The following is a 24,708-nucleotide window of genomic DNA, read 5'->3' on the forward strand; positions in this document are numbered from 1 at the left end:
CTGAGGTACTATGCAATTTAAGGCTCAAATGTCTCAGGATAACGTGAAACGTTTCTCAACAAAAGACTAAATCCCTGCTTATACCCAAGTCACCATTAAAAACAGGATGTGCCCATCCCAGCCCAGCCAAATCGTCCTACGCCCGCTCTAACTCGTCCCAGGATATGGTTCCTTTACGTTGGTAAGTCATCCATCCCCGTCCTCCGTGGTGAGGGTCTCTCTCTCTCAGCTCTGCCACCCGTCCAACACCACCAGGTAGGGCTGGTCGGTGCTGCCCAGGTAGGTCCGGCCTCCGCGGGGGTTCTGGAAGACGTCGCTGACGGCCCGCGTCACCGTGCCGTCGGGGTCGTGGTGCGAGCCCTGCAGCCGGCCGTCCAGGGCCAGCTCCAGGACCACTGCGTGGCGGGGCAGCAGGGCGTTGTACCAGCCCAGAGGCACCACCTGGTGGGGGGGGGGAACAGGAGGTCTGATGGGAGGCTGGATGGAGAGGAGGGAAGACCAACTTTCTTCTTTCTTTCTGTGTGTGTGTGTGTGTGTGTGTGTGTGTGTGTGTGTGTGTGTGTGTGTGTGTGTGTGTGTGTGTGTGTGTGTGTGTGTGTGTGTGTGTGTGTGTGTGTGTGTGTTGTGTTGATCTTTGGCTGAACCACAGATTTGATGATCTTGGCCTTTCAAAGTGTCTAATATTGTGCTATCTATACATATGCTATACATATCTATACAAATATGAAAGCAAGGAGACCTGTATCCTCTGTAGAAGGTTCATCAGTGAGTCTGGTTACAGCAGACTGAATCTCCCATATGGCACTATGTACTGACCGCGGTTCATTCACTATCATGGAGGGCCAGGAGGATATCAAGGAATATCATCAAAGAAGAAGCAAGAAATGGAGATTGTGAAAGTAATAAAATATATATATATATTTTGTTATTTTTCGACCAATGAGATTGCTCAAAATTCGAATCGATTTTCAATTTAAATTCTGACTTATTTCCGATATCCCCGCTCTGCGTGTCCTACGATACTAGTCACCACGGTGACGGGGAACAGGGCGGAGTCACCCACCTTAGCGAGGAAGCGCTTCACCGCCGGGTATGGCGCGATCACGTCCAGGAACGGGGGGAGGAGCTTCCGGAAGCGGGGCGTGGTGATGCCCACCAGGAAGGCGTCACCGCCCGCGCTGAGACGTATGTTGTCGGGGTAACCGATCATGTTGTCGAGGACCACCTCCTTGGTACCTGCCTTGGGCCCCTTCAGCCAGAACCTTCAAGACATGAAGTAGTTTTATAATCTAGACTTATGACCATCTTATGATGATGTTTTTATTTATTTATTATTTATTTTTGTATTTTTATTATGGGTGTGCATCTCTCCGCATGCGGTACGATTCAGGGACGATACATTTTAATATTGACGAATATTTCGACCAATGAGTTCGCTCAAAAAACTTGAAATTTTCTACCTATGAGATCGCTCGAAAAAATTGATATTTTCTACCAATGAGATCGCTCTAAATAAATTTATATTTTCTACCAATGAGATCGCTCGAAATAAATTTAAATTTTCTACCAATGAGATCGCTCGAAAAAATTTTTTTCTAGAAGTGACATCACCCAACATCGCTGATACAACCTTTAAGCTTCAATCAACTGATTAAATCTGCGCATCGACCGATTCTTGGTCCTTTAAAATCGATTCAGGCGCCCACGTATCCATGTAGTCGCAACTTTGTCAATCCAACCGGTTACCGATTCGTATCGGTGAATCGTTACACCCCTAATTTTTATGCTTTGTGTGTGTGTCTGTGTCAATGCAAGCGAGCATGTGTGTGTGTGTGTGTGTTTGTGTATGTGTGCTTAGCATGGGTATCAACGTGTGCGTGTACATGTGTGTATGCATGCGTGCATGTGTGCGCTTGTGTCTGCGTTGGCTACCAATATGTGCGTTGCGTCCATGCATGTGTGTGTGTGTGTATGTACCGGAGAATGCGTCCGATGCTGGTCTCGGCCAGCAGCAGGAAGTCCTCGTCCGGGGACAGGGCCAGTCCGTTGGGCATGTAGAGAGAGTCCAGCAGCACCGCCACCCGCCCACTCTCAGGGTCGTAGGTCAGCAGGCGACCCAGGGCGTTCAACTCGATCACCTGCACCAACACAGCCCCGCGTTAAGGCTGCGGTAACACCTTGGTATATGGAGGCAAATCATTGGTGGACCAATAGGATCGCTCGAAATAAATTGATTTATTCGTGCGTTGGGTGACCATTTTTTGCCGACCATTATTTGAAGGCTGCAGTAACGTATGCAGTTTATATGCATGCATTCCAACAAGGATTTGCCTCCATAAACAATGGCGTTCAATCGTTGGTTGAATGGAGCGTGATCATGAGAAGACACACAGACCGCAATGACCGCGCACCTTCAGAGAGACCATGGGTGTACAGGATTGTTATAGGGAAACTACATGTTGACATTTACATTTTGGGCATTTAGCAGCCGCTTTGATCCAAAGCGACTCACAATAAGTACATTTGTCAGAAGAAAGAGAAACAACAATATATCGCTGTCGGTACGGCAAGGATGTTTATAGAAACAAGGGCCAAGCCCTTACAATTACTAGGTTAACACATTCCCTGTGTACAAAGAAGATAGCTAGGATATGACGCTACACAATGCTAAGTACTATTTTTAAGGGCCAAGATGTACAACATACAATAAGTGCGTAAGGGAGGTATTTTTAGGAGAGTAAGGGAGGAGAAGGGGCTATAGTATTCAGGTCGGATATTAAACAAAAGGTGAGGGGAGCGACTTATGTGCAGACTTATGGATTGCCCATGGCAGTTATGAGGGGAAGTGGACATGTATTACAAGAAGCACACAATAATGAAGTCAGGGTACTGACATGACCGCAGCGTCAGACCGCTACACAGACAGTACAAATACTAACACCTTACAATTGGAGAGGAAGGAATCTACCTCTAAATTAGCTAGTTATCGCTAATTTATATATATATTTTTTACACCATTTATTTTGGCAGCTGGCCACTCCCTCCCTCCCTCCCTTCCTCCCTTCCAACGTATGTGCTAGCCACATTTCTACAGCCTAGTCTGTACAGAATGGTCCATAAATGGTTTCTCTCCCCAGTAAAAAGTTGTCTTCCCAGTGATTTGTGAGGCACGAAGTTGCCCGGCAACAAGAATAAAAGCCTCCCCCTGTACAGTCCTCCTCCCACTCCCTGCAGGGAGAACACTTCCGTCCTCATGGTGGAGCCCAATCTGTTAGATTGGGCTCAACAAAGGGACAACCTTGTGGTGAACTGAAGCTGCTCATTCAAATCACTCCCCCTCTTTCCTTATTTCCTTCTGATCTCTTCTTTCCGCCTGCTTTATTGGAGCCGCCGCGCATGGAGAAGAGATTGTGATTTGATCCAATAGATTTCCAAGCGTTCTTTTTGCATTTGAGACTAAAATATACAAATCGGTGGAAGGTCCCTCTCCATTTGAATGGGAATGTCCCGGTGCCAGGACAACGAACACAACACAGACGGATATAAATGGATAGGAGACCATTAGGAGACCATTGTTCCATTCCCCCAACCACAAAGAAACACTTCAGAAACAACAGGAGAATGTTTAAAGGACAAGTTGTTTACATACTGTCACATTACCCACGGTTCATAGTGTGTGTGTTTGTGAGTGTGAGAGTGCGTATGCATGTGCTTGAGTGTGAGTATGTATGCTTGTGTGTCTCTGTGTGTGTGTGTGTGTGTGTGTGTGTGTGTGTGTGTGTGTGTGTGTACATGAGTGTGTGTGTGTACCTCAAGTTTGACGTGGCGACGCCCCCAGCGACTGGAGGAGTCGGTGAAATAGACGAGGCCGGTCTGGGGTGAGATCTCCAGACCGTTGAGGAAGGCGAAGGGCCGGCCGTCAGCTCCTGAAGGCCACAGAGAGACACACACACACACACAGACACAATTATTGTATCACAATAACATAATGGTTCAATAGTTCTCAACTCCTCTTCACACCCACCCACACACACACACAAACACACACACACACCTTCAGAGTTGGCCAGGAGGAGGGTCTTCTGTCCGGTCTGGGGGTCCACGCTGTGCAGTCCCAGGTACGAGTCCGCCACGATCAGCTGACCGCGTCGGTCCAATCGGACGCCGTGGGGACGACCGCACACCGGCTCATAGTCTGGATTACTGCCTGCCAGGGGTAAGGGAGTGAGGGGGGGGGGGAGCGAGTGACACACAAACACACAAAAACTCACACAGTGAGGGGGGGAGTGAGTGACACACAAGCACACACACACACACTGAGGAGGGGAGTGAGACAGACAGACAGACAGACAGACAGACAGACAGACAGACAGACAGACAGACAGACAGACAGACAGACAGACAGACAGACAGACAGACAGACAGACAGACAGACAGACAGACAGACAGACAGACAGACAGACAGACAGACAGACAGACAGACAGACAGACAGACAGACAGACAGACAGACAGACAGACAGACAGACAGACAGACAGACAGACAGACAGACAGACAGACAGACAGACAGACAGACAGACAGACAGACAGACAGACAGACAGACAGACAGACAGACAGACAGACAGACAGACAGACAGACAGACACACACACACACACACACACACACACACACACACACACACACACACACACACACACACACACACACACACACACACACACACACACACACACACACACACACACACACACACACACAAACACACAGCCCTGATCAGGTGTTGCCCATGTCGTTCTCACCACATTCTGGGATGTCCTGGCCCATCTGGGTGATCAGCGTCAGTGTGTCGTCTGCCCCGATCCTCCACAGCTTCCCATCCACTGTACCAGTGTACACGTTACCTGACAGGCAGACAGGCAGACAAACAGGCCACCAGAGTGACAGACATTCAAACGGAAAGACAGACAGGAATGCAGACAGACATGATAGACAAACAGAAGGACAAGAAGCCAGAGAGGCAGACAGACCGGAAGACAAGAAGACAGAGAGACGGACAGAGACCAGTTAGGTACAGACCTGTAGAGCTACTCAGAAGCAGACTTTCACCCAAGATAAGGATTTTGCTCACAGAATACCCAATAACAAAGGACAGTCTGATACGCATAGAGAGGGATCGACCAACAAGCAGCAGATCTAATGAATTGGTGTTGACAAGGCTATGGGACGACCAACCATTTCATGCTATAACATGTTATTACCTCCTATGGAATTAGAAAGGATTTGAAATGCTCAGATTAACATTCATACCACCATAAGCACTTGGGATTTCCTCTCTATGATGCAGCATGCATCAACTTTGAGAGTGGAATAGAAAGGGATTGGAAATACATTAAATTAGGAGACAAATCTTCTGCAAGCGAAGCATTCACTTTGCCCCACACTCATCAGAATTATGGCTGTGCATTACTCAGATGTGAAGTGGCCCCTTGGGTCTAAGAACTTCTTTAGGATTCTGAGTCTCTGAACGAAGCTGGGAACTTATTTAAGGCCAAATGGGAGACCTTCTAACCCCCCTGAAGCGGTCGACACATGATGTTGGAGAGCAAAGGGTTGGACACGAGGTCTGATGTTAGGAATATAGCCAGACGTAGACGGGCGTTTAGTGCACTTCTCTCAATAAACGTGTACATTGGTTTACATTCTCGGTCAGCGTCCGACCGAGAATGTAAACCAATCAGAGTGGTGAGCTGATCCCGGCGTAGCATCGATGCTAGGTTGAGCTTCAATACTGCTCAATAATACTTAACATCACCAACGCGGGCGCCTAAAGCTCATCACGGGTAGACCACTTTAATCACCAGGAACTTCCATCCGTGATGGATGCCGCAATGACCTCCCTTTCCCCTCCCATTGGTTCGATCCATCACCTCTCTTCCATTACATATTGCACAATATTGATTTTTTCCGCCTTCCTCCTATCCCTCGATACGGTATCTTATCTATCTGTAAGGTTCATCTGTTCACTTTAATGGAACCAGACTTTGACCTTAAAGGGACGAACATGGATCATGGTTAAATAAAACAGAAAACACTCTCTCTCTCTCTCTCACCATCTTGATCAGCAGTGAAGGATTCTGGTCCATGTAGTTTCCCGGTAAAGACTCTGCGGCCCTTCTGAAGGCGAGTGTTAACAGCCAGGGGCCCCTCAAGGGCCGGAGGGGGGCCCTTCAATCTGAGGGCAAAAGCAGAACAAAAACATTGTAACCACATGATCATGATGACGACAGGCACTTCTCTATGCTTTCCTTTATGCCGACGAATACACAGGAACCGTCGGGCCCCTTGTGTGCATGACCCCGTGACCCGGTACTCACACGTGGGGTTTGGGGTCGATCGGGGAGGGCAGGAGATAGACCGCTACCCCCAAGGAGCAGAGGGCAACCAGGAACGCAGCCTTGCCCAACCTGCGGAGGAGAGGATAAAGAGAAGGGGAGGAGACGTGTTGTGTGGTCAACACAGCTGTAGGGGCCATTGGATTCATATTTTCCGCCATTCATTCATTCATTGTATTCATTCTATTGAAGCACCGGCACGGACAATAAAGAACCTGTTTCACTGGTTTGGTCTCCATTGATGCGGGTTGATTCCGATTTATGAATTTAGATCATCATTTTGCTGAATGTGTTGTTGCCAGTATTTTATTGAGATGATACGTCATGGTTGAACAACACATGGTAAATATCTTTTATGCACAGTACAACATTGTTTTCATATTCACAGGCCCTGATGCTAATCCTAGTTTAGCACTATTCCTGTGGTTTGGTAGCTGGCACCGTCGCCTTCCGTGTGGAGCGAGGCCTACAGTGTTTTGAAACACAGATGTATTGTACTTTAACTGTCGGGCAGCTGCAAGGCCTGACCTTGTGAACTTTGGCATACATCTGCGATCATACAGAAGAGATGACGCACGCAACATTGCCTAGTTCCTCTCCCTCTCTCTCTCTCTCTCTCTCTCTCTCTCTCTATATATATATTTATTAATACTCAAGCACACTTAATCCTATATCTTAACAAAAACAACCCCCGCCCCCCCCATGCACTCAAAGACGTGGACTGTTCCAGTCTAATTCTTGTCATGGTCAAATTAACACACCCAATAGGCCCCCCACAGAGGTATTTGCAGCTACAACAGTCAACACTTTGTATGCAAAATACGAACTGAAATGCCCCATACCATGATCCAATAATATAATCATCAATTAGGAATTATTCCTACTGGTTGCCCAGTAGGGACTTGAGTTCATAATTACAGTCAAATGTTGAGCTGCTCAGAATGTATGCAAACGTGACTAAACGATTCTAGATTAAAATGACATCGGTTTTGCTGAACACTGTCAGACTTCTGCAATACAGATTCGTTATATGTCAGTCGCTTGAATGTTGAAAGTATTGTAGGTTTCCGATATAGTCAAAACGTAGCCCATCTAACTTAAACATAATTTCCCACTGTTATATAAATTGTTAAACATGTTACATGCATCTTGAATTAAACTGCAATTCATTCCCTACAGTGAAGCCTACTCAGCATTGGTCGCAACTCTAAAAGCATCGCTTGCCATGCTTCACTTACATCACGGAATGGCTCTCTTGATGAAAGCCCCACCAGGGGAAGTTATGAAAGAGCGGTTCGGCCGAAACTCCTCTGTTGTCTTTTTTGTCTTCGTTAGACGCGTCTCGACGTGCATGAAGTGAAGAAGAGTGTCCTGCAAGTCAGACGTGATTTTGGTGTGTGGGTATGTATGTGAGTTGTCTGCAGTCTGCACAGATCAAGGTCTCCAGAAGGTGTGCGCGGCTTGTAGAGGCTGTGATCTCAGTTTGTTGATATGTAATGGGGGTCAAAATGAGGACGAGGAGGGGGAGGCGGAGGGGGGACAAGGGGGCGTTACGGTTGAGTGGCACTTAAGAGGGGAACCTCAGTTAGCAGGAACAGGGATACAGGAATGAATACAACTGTAGCCTAAGTACCTACAGCAATATCCCATTGGAATTAATAAAAAAGTTAAACTCATCCAAGCATTGCCGCGGGGACGACGGGGCTGCAGCACCTCCTAGCGGTTATTTCGCGTTTTTATTTATTATTATTTTCTATTTACGTCTTAATTAATAAAATATAAATTTATAAAATGAAATTCCCTGCTCAACCCCTCTATAAGTCAGTGTAAGGTAAGGGTAATTGTGAAGGTTTAAATCGTATACAGCAATATGTTTTAAAATGGGTTGCTATTGCGGCAAATTATTTCAAGGCTCTGGATTAGCATTTTGTTAAAAAGGAGGAATGATTAAATGGGACAATCATGTAAATAACTTAAACTTTATTTGATGCTTTCAAGAATAGGATTTTATTTTCCTGTCAAACGTATTATTAACCAACGACGTCATGTCACTCACTGGCAATGTGTTCTGTTCAATAACAAAAAACGAGAAAATAAACTAGACAGACTTTGGTTTATTTAAATTTCAACTTTATTTGATGGAGACGACCTTTTAAAATAAAAGTCACATTTGGTAATGACTCAAACAGAAAGATAATCACCTATAAAAAATAAAGTAAATCAGTTACCATATTCCTATCAAGAGAAGTCCAATGGAGGAAAGTCAAAGCATCGAGTCTCATTTGTATGTGGGTGTTACCCCCCTTCAGCTTCCGAGATTCGGCCGCTAATCGGTCCACTAGGGCAGATTGACAAAGGCACTAGGGTGGTGAGCGGACAAGGACTTTTAAGCGACGCAGGAGGGCTTTAGAACACCCGAGCCATTTCACTCAAAAACGTAGTATATCCATCCGCACGCATTACAATGGTGGCGTCTCAACTCCCGATATATCGAATATAATGCATTTCCAACTGTTATGATTGTGAATCCTTCGCTAGAGTGATGCAGGTGTTACAACACCTCAGACACTTTTTATGGCCGAATATATCCAATTGTTGTTAACATTTTAAAAATACTATTAAAAGAAGTACAAGGTCTTTGGCATTTGACATAACTGCATGCAAAATAGAGACATAAGATTGTACATATCTAAGGCAAACCAGGCTCAGGACCAAAAAACGTTAGGGGTCCCTTTTTATATCTAAAATATAGAAAACATAAATTCATGTTTTAAAACATTTGAACAAGAATGCTCTGAAAAACAAAGCTTAAATCAACTATTTCTCAAACCCTACTGGCCCAATAGGTTTTAATTTTGTCAACGCACAGGCAAGCCAAAGGGTCCAAGTGGAGGCAGAATCAGGACTGCATCGATCCAAGTGTTGGTGTGCTATAACAAATTCAAGTCTCACGTAGTTTAGTTAAGAAATGTAGATTAAGAACGTATGTACATTTTCTTGTTCCCCCGGTATCACTGAAGAAGGAAATACACCCAGGTATGCTTTGAGCGCGTGTGTTGCCACGGTTACCAATTGACGAGTAGGCAATTAGCGTCTACTCTACAGTAAGCGTTGTGCATACAAGGGGGAGGAGCCGGAGGCCGTGACGTCATCCTCCATCGCAACACCTGCGGGTGTCGAGTGAAGAGTAAAGGAGCGACGGAGAAGGTTTCACAGTCTACGGAAAACGACCACTAGTATGTGACGAAGCTTATCTAGTGACATTTAAATAACAAAATAAAACAACTCACTCTAGAAGTAAAGGAAGAACAAAATGGAAAAAGAATGAGAAAATGAAAATCCACACAAAGTTTACACTTGACGTGGTATGAGTATAGCTGACAAGAAATTAACTTGATTACACAGCCAACGAGATACAACCGAGACGTCCGGGCTGTAGCGCGATCTAACGCTGGGAAGGCATCGGATAAAAATTAGAAAATAAAAGAAAGAAAAAGAGTAGACAGAAAGTTCTAAGATCCATATTCCCTGAATTATAAAGGTTAAAGTGCCCAAGAGATACTTTAGGTCTATACTAGGACTGGTCTAAGACAAGGTCCGTGTGTGTGTGTGTGTGTGTGTGTGTGTGTGTGTGTGTGTGTGTGTGTGTGTGTGTGTGTGTGTGTGTGTGTGTGTGTGTGTGTGTGTGTGTGTGTGTGTGTGTGTGTGTGTAAGCCAGGGCCTTGAGTCCACCTGTGATAAACTGATAAGAGACAGAGAAGCCTTGTTGAACATACAGGCTAACAACACACATGGCTTTAAAGGTCCTTACAATATTCCCCCACAAAGAGATCCATTTCAAACGTCATAAATTCTATTACCCAGTGTTTAGAAAAGATTACATTTTAAGTTTGAATTTGGGTTGAAAACCCCTTTAAATAAAAATACTACAACTATACTCCACTGTCACAAACAGGACATGGCATCTAATAAATTTGCTCCAGGCAACGCCTAATAAACTGCACTTTTTATAAAAAATATCTTTGGTTACAGTATACAATAAAAAAACAAAAACATCAAATTTAAGTATAGGCCTAGTCGCATATTCTCACCTGCTTGTTTAGACACAGAATTCAACAGAGTATAGTTATGCTCTTCGGCCACCAGATGGGGCTGGCCTACTACCGTCCAGACCGCCGCAGTCGTTTCAGATGCGTCATCCAGTGAAACAGGTCAGCAATTTAAGTTTGCGACCTCGACACATACACCTTTTGCTTCACGCGTCATTGCCAGAGGCTAACTTTTCATACGTTTTCTTGGGACTGATTGTAAGTGATAAGTGAGAGAGCGTCAAGCAGGTCAACCGTTGTGTCACATGGTGCCACCCCCTGGTTAGTAGATATCCACTGAACACATGCCTCTTCCGTCACACATGCCGCCGACCCTAACCGATCCATGCCCCGGGTGAGTGTCTACACGGGGTATGTCAAGGCAACAAACTCGCGCCCGCTACGATAAAATAGAATCTTTAAATGCGATCCAACCCGGTAAGGGATTGCCGTTGCAAACTGCACGCAACCATTGTGCTTCACAAAGGTTCTGCATTGGCTGGATAACATTCACAGCAACACCTAGTTGGTTCCACGCTGGGTCGTCAATGCGTCCCGTGTGCAATGTGCTGATTCGTTGATGTCATTAGAGGGCAACGGGGTGGTCAGCGCGGGCGTTGGCTGTACCACAGAGCCCCGGTGCATTGTGGGAACACAGCACCTGGAGCAGTGTGGTTAAGATAAAAGCCGTTTTGAAACGAGCGCTAGGATGGATGGATGAATGGATGGATGGATGGATGGATGTCCGGGAGTGAGGGACAATGAGTCCTTTTGAGTCCTGCAGTGCAACGTTATCTAGCCCCCTTCAACCACACTCCCTTTTCTCTCCCACGTTTTGTTGTGGATGTCAGCACAGGACACATGCCTGCTGCACCATAAACAAGCCCCCCCCAAGACGGGTCACACAGCTGAAGCAGTCTGCTGATCCATGGGATGTTGGGGACTCCACCATGCCAGGCCCCAGGCCATCACACTCGGTTTAGTCGAACCAAACACGTCATCAAAAGGGTCCAGTTCTCAATGACTCATCATCACATCTCTCGATTCAGCCCTTTCAAAACTGCTCATCATCTCATTTTTGCATAATTTGCTCTTTAACGCGAGTCTTCTTCTTCGTCTGTCTTTCCTCATTTCCTTCTCATACCTATTTCCCAAAGTTCCTCTCCTACTTCCTTTCGGTCAAATCACCAACTTCCTGCTACAATAAGCTTCTCTTTCGTCTCTCCCTCCTCTCCTTCACCTAATGTCATGTGAAGGTCTTGACGTTACGTGGAGACCATAATCCATACCAACATACATCCAATACCTTCTTGTGACTCAACAACAAAAAGCACATGTTTTTGACCCGAGGGCCCTATTCCCATCTACCGTTAACCTTTGTACTCTGAGTATATCATCATCTGCCCCTCTGCCGTGCTGCTACCACATTGAGGACTGCTTGTTTAACCGTTTAACCGTTCTGCCTCTGATACACAACCTTCTCAACCCTTTAGGGCACACATGTTTTCCACAGAGACTTCAATCTCATTCCTCATCTCACTAAACCACCTGCGGCTGACAAGCTGCTGACAACGCCCCTGTTTTTCTATTTTATTCCAGACTTTAGTATTCCACTCCTTGGGGCTATGATCACACTATATCGTCTCCACCCTACCTCAACATTCAAAGCCAAAGACCAACCTTTCCTCCTTTGCCTCCTCATGGGCCGATTCGGCCAAACACCTGTCCAGTTTAAAGAAGCATCGGCGAACTGCCCGTATCAAATCGATTGTGAAGAATGATAGCTTCTGGCTCCGCCCTCTCTCTACTGCACAGAGTGTGACTGTCTAGCGACCGTGCGCGCTCGGCCTCAAGCAAGACATTTCAGATTGTTGCTACGCCTCCTTTGAGATCAAAAAAAAAAAAGACTTTTTTTTGCGACACAAAAAGAACAGATCTCCGCAGACATAAATTAACAGAAGACTATGTACAAAAATGTGACACTTAAATAAAACCAAAAAATAAAACATGTAAAACATCCTAGGATCGAGGATCACTCCATTCAAAGGAGGAAATAACATCATGAGAAAACACAACAACACACAACGAAAGATTGCATAAATGATGAGACGGCAGAGAGTTGGGGTTGGGCGGGATAGAGCCGTCACAGAGAGAGAGAGAGAGAGAGTCCAGGGAAGATAGCCCAATATGGCACAGTGATAATAGCGAGCGTGATTCTTTGGTATGTTGCGTGTGGACCAAAGGCCTCCTCTGTTTGCACCGAACCAATGTCTTGGCAGCCTCCTCCACAACAACCACCACCACCAGCCACACAGCACAGGGCATCACTGACCCCGACCCCAGTTCACCCATCTCCTCTGTGGAGATGGGTGGTGATGGCGGTGTTTGAAGCCATACACCCCAGGCGTGATTCGTCTCTCCTCCGTCAGCTTCGTTCCTCTCCTCCAGTAGGATGACCTCCTCTGACCGCAGTTTATGGGAGGGGGTGGGATCCTTAGCCCTCCAATGGGAACGGACGCTTGCTTCCACGCTAGCCAAACCCTTCGTCGTCATCAGAGTTTGCCAGCCCGCTAGGCTTCAGTAGTCATGTTTTATATCATAGTTTTTAGTTGTTGTTGTCGTTTTTGTATTTCTCTCCTCGTAGTTAAGGCGCCCCCGGGGGAGCATGCAGGGCCTCCTGGAGTTTTTGGCGGTAGTTGTCATAGCGACGCCTGATGGCATCCTCCTGCTCCTTCTCCTCCTTATCCAGGAAGCGCAGGAAGTTGCAGAGCTCCGGGATGGAGAAGGCGTCCCACTGGAGGAGGAGGAGAGACGGGGACCAACGGTCAGAAAAGGAGGAGTTATTCTGGGTTGTCTCAATCAAAGCTCGAGTGGGTGAAGCAGAGGTTAACATCACGGAGCAGTGGGGGATCCCAAACAGAAAATCCAACGTGTCAAATTTCAAAATAACCGCTAAAGTCGCTACATTTACTTTTGCCGACCAATTTCCAGTCTTCGATTAATAACGTACCTTGTTAACAATTCATGCTATTGCAGCCACAGCAGCAGAACCAAAATGGCGTCTGCTACTGTTATGAACTTCTGTCATTGATAGGACCAGTACATTGGAGAGATGCGTGTAGCGACAGATGCTACCACGCTCCTCCAGCTCATGTTGCATTGGCATAACATCCTACTGTATTGTTGTGAAGTTACGTTACTGTAAACATGTACGAGGGAACATGCTTAAAAAGGAAGAGAGGAGTATGTGAAAGTTACTCAAATACACAGGGACAAACATTAACAATGAGAGCAAGAGAGACATTAACAGAGAGAGCGAGAGAAACAGTAACAGAGAGCGAGAGAAACAGTAACAGAGAGAGCCAGAGCAAGAGAGAGACAGTAACAGAGAGAGTGAGAGAGACAGTAACAGAGAAAGCCAGAGCAAGAGAAACAGTAACAGAGAGCAAGAATGAGAGAAACAGTTAGAGAAACTTTAACAGAGAGAGCGAGGGCGAGAAAGACAGTAACAGAGAGAGCCAGAGTGAGAGAAACAGTTACAGAGAAACTTTAACAGAGAGAGCGAGATGGAGAGAAACATTAACAGAGAGAGCGAGAACAAGAGAGGAACAATAACAGAGAGCGCGAGAACGAGAGAGACAGTAACAGAGAGAGCCAGAGTGAGAGAAACAGTTACGGAGAAACTTGAACAGAGAGAGCGAGAACGAGAGGAACATTAACAGAGAGAGCGAGGGCGAGAGAGGAACATGAACAGAGAGAGCGAGGGCGAGCGAGAAACATTAACAGAGAGAGTGAGGGCGAGAGAGGAACATGAACAGAGAGGGAGAGAAATATGAGAGTGTGACCCACCATGACCTCGCCAGTCTGCTGTTCTCGGAGGACGAAGCCAAACGTGTCGGCGTCGGGTCCAGCCACAAGGCGAAGGTACAGCGGCTTCTCCACCTCCGCAAGCTTACACACGTACACTGGAGGACACACACACACACACACACACACACACACACACACACACACACAGTGAGTGAGGAACATTTCCATCAAAAAGAACAGACAAAAAAGTGCACATTGCATAACTTTCTGAATCATGGCCTCAGACACACACACTCACACGGTAATACCCCATAAGTCCCAACTAGCTGGGTTTAAGGTGTGTAAGGTCTGTGGTGAACGGCACCGACGTCAGGACGTGTTACACGGGACTAAATGTGTTGGCGTGTGCATGTTTTTTCATCGACAGCCACTTAGAAACCAGTCAAGAGGGACGGATGGAGACAGCGGGGGAGAGAGGGAATGAGTACGGAGATGGGTTAAGACTCATTCTGTGGCCTGGCTCCAGGAAATAGTTTGATACACTCCCTCACCACTACCTCATTATCTGGACTGAACTTGTACTAATAATCCATTGCACTTTGTTTTTGCAGTACTTGGGTAATATTTTCATCTGCTTTTGCGAGGTAAATGTTTATTTTTCCACCGCAATAAAGATCTTTTTAATTTCATTAAGGGGGAGAGCATCCCTTTGAGGGTGAGTGAATGACAGAGGGGGAGAAAGTGAGACAGAGAACACACACACACACACTCCCCCCTGTGGTTACAACTCATAACCCAACATTCTTTGAGAGAAAACCGTAAACACACAACACTATAGCTCCCTCCATCTAGTAACACCAAATTAAACGTTGAATTCAGCCCAGCGTAAAACCAAAGTCTTACGGAAAATAAAAGCGGTTAAGCCTAGACTCACAAACAAACCATTCTCATTGATTTAAGAGATGAAACACCACGTATGAATCCAAATATAGACCAGACATTCGACGCAGCTGATGATGAAAACCACCCAGCAATAGTGGGTTTTAAGTTTAGGCTTTGACTTGGAGACAACTTGGGAGATGTAAGACCACCTTTATGGAGAGGAAAGTGACTTGTGTTTATTATGTGTGCTTGACGTAGCTGAAGACATACTTCCGTCATGAGCTCAGTTAGTCTTCTGATGAAGCTGATGAAGAGCTGACACTTGGTAGGGTGTGCGGTTGTATGAGTTAAATGTGTGTGTGTGTGTGTATGTGTTAAATGTGTGGGAGTATGTATGCGTGAAATGTGTGTGTGTGAAATGTGTGTGTACGTGGTAATGTGTGTGTGTATTCTTGGCCAAGTGTTGATAATACCACAGGGCACGGGGAGTGCCCTGTGGTATTTGGCAATACAGAGAGGGGTTGGATGTCCTGACACACACACACACACACACACACACACACACACACACACACACACACACACACACACACACACACACACACACACACACACACACACACACACACACTCTCTCTCTTTCTTACCCTGCTCCTCTCTGCTGTAGCGCTTGTAGAGGGCATATTTCGCCGGGTTGTCTGCGACTGTGAACTTCTTCAACAGGGCGACGATCACCTACATCGAAAAAACACAAACACACACCAGTTAAGAAACCACACACACGTCTGGTCCAGAATATTCCAGGAAATGAACCAAAACACATTTGTTAGCGGCCACCACAGACAAATACGTGCATGACCTCCTCCCCATTCTAGGAATGTTCCCTTTGTTGGTCTGAGCCGTGTCTGCGCACGAAAAGCTGCTTCCACTTATTTTGTGGCTTTTCTTTGAGCCGGCGCTGAGCCCCGACAGTTAAGGTTTCTCAGCACTAATCTTAACGTTAAGATTAGTGTTGAGAAAACTTAATTTAAGATTACCGTTATAAAACAATCATGGGACCCCGGGTCGCTCGGACACAGAGCCGGGTTCGGAAACCCAAATCTGCCAGGGTTGCAAGGCTGCAGCTTCCTGTTTCTGTATTCTGCTCAGGGGAAACCGTATCCCACTTCGCTTTATTACTACTTACCACCGCGGGTCGAGCTTGTGTTTTTGGAAGCTCCATTTACACGCTTCCAATCCCCGCCACACGATTGGTCGAAACCAATGTGAAGTAAAGAAGAAGGGGAAGCACTCCATTCACCCAGATTTAAAGGTCTACTGCCATGAGTGAAGACTACTGATGAACCGGCGGAAAAAAACATGAATCTTCTTTTTTAACGGGCTTTATTGACAGGACAGGGAAGAGGACCGGGTCAGAGAAGAAAGGGAGGGGCACGAAGCAAACGGAAAATCGATCCCTAGGTCGCCACCCGTCCTACAGCCTGCATGGTCAGCGCACTGGCGCGTTGGGCCTCCCTGACAGTCACCTGTTTGACGGTGCTCTCCGAGCTGACGTGCAGGGTGTTGGTGGCTCCCTGCGGGAGGTAGAAGGCCTCCTCTCCGGCCTCCGGCCCCGGGCCCCCCCGGACCGTGACGGGCCTCCGCAGCTCCAGCTGCACCTTGATGAAGCCCGTGTACTCACCGCTGGGGATCTGGGAGGGAGAGGTTGGGGGGTGGGGGTGAAGGGAGAGAGGGGAAGGCAGGGTCAGTTGAGTGGACGATGAATACGGAAGACAAAAACACCGGAATTCAAATTACGCTCACTTTGAACGAAGTAAACAAAAGCTGCCATGTAATATGTATACGTTATAATACGCATCTGTCATTTGTATTTTTCAATAAGCCCAAGTCTTTTACTTCAATTCTTTGCATTACAGCATCAGGTAACAGCAGTGCAGACACAGTGCGTGATGAGCCAGGATCAACAGATAATATGGACAGACTGTTTTAAACAGAACAGAAAACAACCATACAGACATATGAGGAGGCAACACTATAAGCGTGACAGGAGTCAGACTAATTGGTAAAGTGATCTGAACGGTTTTCATGTTGCTGTCACTGGGGCGGCCAGACGGTCCATTAGATAAACCCCCGCCCCCCCCCCCCCACGCACGACCCATGAGCAGATGGTCCCACATCGAACCCCAGAATCAAATCAAGTTATTCCATATGTGTACATGACTAGTACTATAGTCTGTGCGTGCGTGGTTGTGTGGGTGTGGACATAGTGTTCAGTGCACGTACACCAGAGAACACAGATGCATATGGTCACGCACAACCACATTAATTTGCCATTAGGCAAACGGGTAACACATGGTCCACCATTACATTTAGCGCACGCACGTACACACACAAGCATGCACTCGGGCACGCACACGCACACACACACACACAGCCAGACTTGTCTGGCTGTGTGTGTGTGTGTCTATCTGCTGGGCGAATGATAAGGCCGACACAGAGACAGAAATATGAGCAAAGGAAACACATGGGGTGAAACCAACAGATGTGGAAACGAGAAAGCTATCACACTATCAAGCTTGAGCTAGTGGTCCGGCCGAGCAGGGGAAGGGCTTAATACAGCCCAGCTGCATTAACCTTTGTGCTCCATTAGATTGTTCAGTATCAGATATATGGTTATAAAACAGCCTGTATGGTTTAATGGCTTTACAGTAATTTCCACAGAATCCTGACGGTTTTCTGTGTTGGACACGAGGCTGAAGTGGTATGCTAACCAAAGCCACCATATGTCAGTCTGTAAAATATATTGGAATTACATCTGTTCGTTTTTTGTCTTCCTCAACAGCGGCGGATATTATTTTAAACGAAGCCTGATATTTTGACAAGGTCAACCGTTTTTTTGCTCACTCTCCCCCCCCGCCGCCGAAAGAGGATTCCATGTGTATCCGCTCAGACGGCTCACACCGTATCCGTCTGTAGAAGAGACAGCCGTGGTTCACAGTTAAAAAAAAACGAAGAGTCATATGACCAGGAAGTGCTCTCCTGGGGACGGGCAGAGAGGCTTCGTCAGACAATAGCAAGAAAGTGACATCACGGCTCACGGTGCTGCGGAGGAATGCTGGCAGGGAGGGTCCCGGACCCTGAGGGGACAGGAAGACCGCTTGAACTCCGCTAATGCACAACGCATGGGCCGTGCACGGTTCCAGTGCACATCGACACGCATAGTGGGCAGGGACGCTATGATAACTTCATGGTATTTCACATTGTCACAATTTATCTCCTTTACCTGAATTTTGCATTGAGCATGCAAACGTTTCAAAACGCCCTGATGATCAAAGTAGTGTGTGTGTGTGTGTGTGTGTGTGTGTGTGTGTGTGTGTGTGTGTGTGTGTGTGTGTGTGTGTGTGTGTGTGTGTGTGTGTGTGTGTGTGTGTGTGTGTGTGTGTGTGTGTGTGTGTGTGTGTGTGCGCGTGCGTGCGTGCGCTCGCTCGCTCACCAGTGTCATTTTGAGGTGGTCCTTGGTGAGAGCGTTGTACTGCTCCACCTTCCGCCTGACCTCCTCACTGCTGAGCTGGGTGCGACGCTCCCTCTCCTTCTCCACATTCTGATGGGCAGAGACAGAGGGACAGGGCGTTAATGTTGCAGCGATTACAGGATAAACATCGGCCATGACAGAGTCACGCGTCGGCTTGCTTCCACACCAGGCTATGGGTCTGCTAATAGGCCACGGGACGGGGCTAAGTTAAGCCCCTCTCCCCTGCCCCAGGGGCCCGTTCACATGACCCCGTGATTAGCCGGCTCCCAGACTGGTAAAGAAAGAAAGGATGAGATAAAGAAAGATCAAACCGAATAAAGACAGAAGGAAAGGACGAAAGACACAAATAACCAAAGAAAGAAAGATGGAAAGAAAAGAAAGGAAGAACCAAAGGAAGAAGGAAAGAAAGAAGTAAAGAAGGGTATTTGGCTGCAGGATGCGACTTTGCCAGGGTCATCCACTTAGCATGCGCTAATTGAGGTCACATGGTTGAACAATGGGGCTGTGTGTAGCCTCTAGAGACTCCACATTATCGGTCTGTTAATTGAATCAAAATGGGCATATTCAAAGACTCCATACCGGCAATAATGGTTGATTTGGGATTTTCAGCACAGGATATTCACTGTGCCGCAAGAAACCGTTAAAAAGTGACGTGACTGTCGGCGATGTGGAGATGAGGACATGGTTCTACATCAAAGCTTCAGGAATGAACCATACAGCACAGTTTCAAAATGCCCGCCATCCGTGTGTGTGTGTGTGCGCGTGTGTGCGCGTGGAGGATAGAACTTTATGGGTGGAATGCCTGAGGAGCTGTAAATGAAGACGATGCACGCATCGCCAAAAACAAACCCTGTTTGTCTTTGTTCCTCCCTATCAATTTAGTCACCATGCCAACAGACAGGCGTGTTTGGAAATGTGTTTATATAATCCAAAAGTTAAAACAATGTCCCAGACATTGCAGCGTATTCAGCGCTGTAGATAGAATGAAATAAATTGTCAGTGTATTACTCTACGCACCTGACTATTCATCATCTCATAAGGAAATGTTTTCTAATAGCATCTAATGACTGGGACTGTCCTAATGCTAGATGGAATAAGTGGCTTTGCAATTCCAATTATGCTTTACGATCTGTGTGGGTCTGTGGTTGCATAATATCAAGACTCCTCTGAGATGTTTGAAATCTCTGTGCGGTGCGTGTGTGTGCTTACATGGGCATAGTGCAGCTCCTCTCGGCCGCTAGTAAACGCACGCACGTGCACACACACGCACAGACACGCGGGTGAGTCCAAAGGGAGGTCTTGCAGGCATACACACCCTTATATGGGTAACACACACTACATAATAACAAGAAAGGGTGCCAATGTAACGAGTACGCACACGCTCTTGTCTCTAAGCCCATATACCCCCTGTTATTTGTGCCAAGTGTATAGCAGGAATAGCGCGTGCTCTTCACCCACGTCTCTCTATAACATAAAGAACCAGGAGGAGAGGAGGAGGAGGACGGCTGCTATCTGTCAGATGCGGCCCAGGTGGCTCCACCATACACAGGCCATTTAAATCCACGTCGTTGCCCATATCTCGCAGGCTCCTCTATCTGAGCCGGTGGAACCCTTCCAACTCATCTTGAAAATCATTAAAATTTAATAAAAACTTTTTACAAGCCTCCATGATTGAGAGTTCTCATTTCTTTCTCCACCATGAGGGTTTCCTATTAAAGCTGTTGTTGCCGCCATGCGTTCTAAAGACAGCGCTCGGCCGCATTCTTTTTTATTTTGTAGGGCTAGACATTTCTTTCAGGGTCAGATCATACTTCAGTGGCCCAGTAGAGGGAGCTCTAGAAACCAGCATACGTTTACCATATGGTGGCGTGAGGAACATACACATCTTCTGAACTTCGGTCCCATGTTGACAACACTGAGGCTGCAGGTTTGCTCGAACAAACGCTGATAAATGGAGATGACAGCAGGGAACGGAGGGACCAGACTGCATTCAAGAAACTGTAAAGTTAATCTCCCCCAACAGCACAGTATTTCCAGACTCTAGAATTCCTTCTAATGGACAGTTAATGGTTGACGTTACAGATTCTGCCTGATGTGCGTGCATAGGTGTGTGTGCGTGAGTTCGTTCGTGCTTGTGACTGGCTTGTGTCTGTTATCCAGTCCACAGTAAAGCCAGGGGGGAGGCCAGGTGTGTCGTGTCACTGCCTACAGCTCGGAGCCAAACGTGATCCCGAGATTGTCTGTAATCCCATCAACCGGACAGGATCAAAGTACAGGAAAACATGGAGAGATAAGGGTTTTCAATGACACTGAAAAATGCAAATCCTACATATAGTGACTTTTTAAGTCGATCTTTATATAGCACACTCTCAAAGGGTTACTCAGGCTCACATTTAGAGAAACCTTTTAGAAATAGGAGGCCACTTCTACGGTGTCTTTGACGCACAATCTCTGAATAATGGAGACCGGAAAGACACTGGAGCTCGCTCCTATGTGCCCTGCTCATCTGTAGGCCTGCGTACGTATGCGCGCGAGTGTGTGGGGACTAACCCGAAATGACCTGGTGGCTTTAGTCACTGTTTTTTTCCATTTCCGGGAGGTGAATGATTAGACGCCAACTGGATCAGTTGGGCTTGTGATGAACACATTGTGACACTAACTCGCGGTTAGCTTGAGGCTAACAACACAAGACAATAACAACTGCATAAATATCTTTGGCACAGGAGATTATGTCAGACCCGAGGGGTGAGGAAACACATTGGGGACGAATGACATATCACGGATGCTTATGTTGCGTTGTTTTGGTTACAACCAATGATAGGGGGCGGATGTAAGTGAAAGGAACAGCCAAAGTGCATGTGTGCGTGTGTGTTTGTCTAAGGGTGTGGAAGGATCTGGCCAAAATCAAAACAAACTGTACAAGGCCGGAGCGGAGCTGCAGCCCGGTGAGGTCATTGCCCCCGTTTAAGAACACGCCATGTCGGAACAAACAGACACGCCTCCTGCTTAGAGATAATGAAACCGATGGCGCTCGAAAAAGATCGCCCCAAAGTGCAGTGGTTAAAAAATGGTGCATAAACTATGAACTATTGAATCGTTTTTGACAGCATTTTCCTGTCCTGTCGTATATTCTTCCCATGTTCATTACTGAGAGCAGTCAAAAGGTGCCTACTCTTTGTGTAATGCTTGCGTGTATGCCATGTGACCAAGCTTTTATTGTAATGCCACTAATGCTTTAATTCGCTTGGTACATGCCATGCTCATTTACTTCTGCCACGCACTTCTCTCCCTGTGTCCGGTAAACAGATGACATCACCATGTGTGCGTCTGTCGGCCTGTCTCTCTGTGCGTGTGTGTGTTTGTCATATTATACAGGAGGCCTGAGATAGTGCTAGGAAAGTGTGTAGGTCTGCTTCTGATGCACGGAAAACACATCATGCCTGTTTCAGCCAAGGTGTCCTGGCTTGGACTTTAGCAGTGTCGTTCTGGTTTAGGACACTCTCCCGCCTGTGAAATTCTCTCCCTGCAACCTGAGGCCAACATAGAGCTATCTTAACAAACTCTCAGCCCGTTGGAGATAAAACTATCTTCAAAATCGCATCAAAAAACTGTCTGGCCCTTGGTCATTATCTTTGGCCTTTACCCCTCACAGTCTCTCTTTCCTTGGATACCATCTCCCTCTCTCTCTCTCTGAACACATCACTCCCATTCTTCCACTCTCGCCCCTCTGCAAGGCTACTTCCTGTTGGGTCCATGGGAGGAAGTGGGGCGCGGACACACCCCTTCCCCTTCGCATTCCTAGCCAAGCGGGAACAGGCACCACTGATAATGGCAGTGGGCTCTCAGATCCCCTCCTCTAATGGTCTAATGCACAGAGCAGACGACCTGAACTGTCACGGTGTGCTACACTTCAGGAAGTAGCCTCCTTTCTGATGGACACACAGAACAAATATACAGGAGAGAGTCACGTGCACAAGCACACGCACGCACAAACGCACACCCCTCTAGCTCCATTAGGGAAAGCTAAATAAAAGCCATTAAGCGGCCACAGCTGCCCATCGCTTCTGACCACATATTGGCTCCAGCATTTATTTACACCTGGGGGGATAACCTGTGGTTAGTCAGGCTTTCAGACTGCTACATGTAAATGAGTTGGGGGACAGACTACACACACACACAGTTCTGGCAGGTTGTGCCATAAAAAGGCAGCAGAGACAGTAACGTAAGCCAGCAAAGGCGTGGATTTCATACGGAAATATTGTTTACACAAAATAAAAAATGATGTGTAATGGAATGTGTTTTTCGAGAGCTTATCCCACATACAGGCCTATTTTGCACACTCTGTAAAGTGTCAAGTCATGCTAGTGTAGTCCAGTTGCTGTCAGGTTGTTTAGCCTGTTGACAGTTCAACAATGGCATTTGTACTGGAACTTCAACCCCATACTGACTGATTCATTGGTTTATCAATAGCAGCCATAGCCTGCTTTCCACAAAACCACAGATAAAAAACAAGCCTGAGAACCAAACACGATTTAACTAAGCGGTTAGAACAAGCACAAAATGAGGTCTGAGTGCGGTAGGGTTCGAGAATTATGTTAGAAGCTGCTGGAGACAGACGGTAGAGGGATTCTGTTTCCTCCTGGGTGTTTGGTAAACCTCGCTGTTTAGAGAAACAGACCCAGCCATCCATCCTCCTTATGTTGGCAGTGCAGGCCGTTCAAAGTGTTACAGCACTTTAAAATCAACCTCAGCGCCAGTACACCGTAAAGCACTACAGACACCCTTCGAGATTCCAACTGACCAAAAATGGAAGGAATAGCAATTTAAATTGCATGTGTTTCTGTTTAGTGACTCTTCACAGAGCTCGGCTAATGATACACTCGTGTCTATCGTTCTTATTAATATCAAGAGGGTCTAGGCAAATAATCACAGACGCAACAAATTATTTTTCCTCGATTGGCAGATGAACAAAGACAGGATAAGTGCAGTATGAAAAAACATGAGAAAATACATGATGCAAAACTTTCTCCCTGGCAGCGATCTCTTCGCTTTCCAGTTTGCAGCAGGAATGACCGGCAGACACGCAGGGCAATTAAACACAGACCAAGCTGCCTTGCGACCGCAGAGAGACGAGGGCAGCCCGCGGGGACAGACGATACGTCCCCCGTATACTGGGGCTTTGATGAGTAGCTGTTCTGTTGGTTCTGCCTGGGTGCGGAGCCAGCTAGTAGAACGGTGGGGCATTCTTTGGTGATGGCCCAGCACTGGACTTGGGACCACCCGGTATCTCCCCCTGTTTGTTTTAAGGAAGGTGGGATACTCGTTTTGTTTTACCGCTAAACCAGAAAGGAAAGTTACAAAAACAAAAAAGGAACAAATGCAGTTTGAAACAACCAGGACAATACTGAGAAAAGGGGGAGGCGGTTTTTACAAAATGATTACATTCTGTAGTTTGATTTAGAATTAGGCAGACCCGCCTGTGGTACACACTGCTTTCCCACGAGATGTATCGCTTATACAGCGCAATAACAATTAACATGTAGGTTACCATTCAGCTCGGTGAATGGGACTGTTTGTGTTTACTGGCCACTAAACAAACACCCACCCATACAGTACAGTACACAGAGTGCAATGCAGAGAGTACATTGCAGGCACCCCACTTCAGGATGCAATCATCTGTGAGGGCTGCACCCATATCCAGAAGTCATAGTGCACGGAGTGTGTAATAGTGTGCACACTGTATGGGATAGCCGCCCAATAGAATTCACATGTGTCATGTACTCAGGAAGTACTGTTTGGTAATAATAACAATCCTGTGTGTGTGTGTGTGTGTGTGATTATAAACGCATTCGGTGAGTAAAGTAACAAACCCCACTTCCCCTAGCGATGTCTCATTTCCTAGGGCTAGCTCTGTGGTAACCGAGGTCAGAGGCCAGGCAGAACGGCGCAGTTGGCTTTGCTCTTCAAACAGTGTGCTGGGAGCATTGTGTTAGACTCTCTCC

At 46.7% G+C, this 24,708-nt stretch overlaps 2 protein-coding genes across 2 annotated transcripts in view; both read right to left on the reverse strand.

The window, feature by feature from the left end:
• Positions 1–152: 152 nt before the first annotated feature.
• LOC307074424 (adipocyte plasma membrane-associated protein) lies at positions 153–7,755 on the reverse strand. Its single transcript, XM_079734586.1, has 9 exons — positions 7,633–7,755; positions 6,377–6,466; positions 6,113–6,234; positions 4,802–4,903; positions 4,055–4,207; positions 3,811–3,926; positions 1,978–2,138; positions 1,064–1,262; positions 153–441 (listed from the first exon to the last, which is right to left on the reverse strand). Coding segments are annotated over exons 1-9 (1,161 nt in total). The 5' UTR covers positions 7,635–7,755; the 3' UTR covers positions 153–225.
• Positions 7,756–8,502: 747 nt separating this feature from the next.
• rassf3 (Ras association domain family member 3) overlaps positions 8,503–24,708 on the reverse strand; it is a 53,558-nt gene continuing 37,352 nt past the window's right edge. Inside the window, exons 3-7 of the mRNA XM_079735056.1 lie at positions 18,668–18,775; positions 16,701–16,865; positions 15,822–15,909; positions 14,332–14,447; positions 8,503–13,276 (exon numbers count right to left, since the gene is read on the reverse strand). Coding sequence (XP_079591182.1) covers positions 13,127–13,276; positions 14,332–14,447; positions 15,822–15,909; positions 16,701–16,865; positions 18,668–18,775 — 627 coding nt within the window. The 3' untranslated portion in view covers positions 8,503–13,126. The remainder of the gene's footprint in view (positions 13,277–14,331; positions 14,448–15,821; positions 15,910–16,700; positions 16,866–18,667; positions 18,776–24,708) is intronic.

This window comes from Pollachius pollachius (genome assembly GCF_949987615.1).
Source record: "Pollachius pollachius genome assembly, chromosome: 4".
NCBI lineage: Eukaryota > Metazoa > Chordata > Actinopteri > Gadiformes > Gadidae > Pollachius > Pollachius pollachius.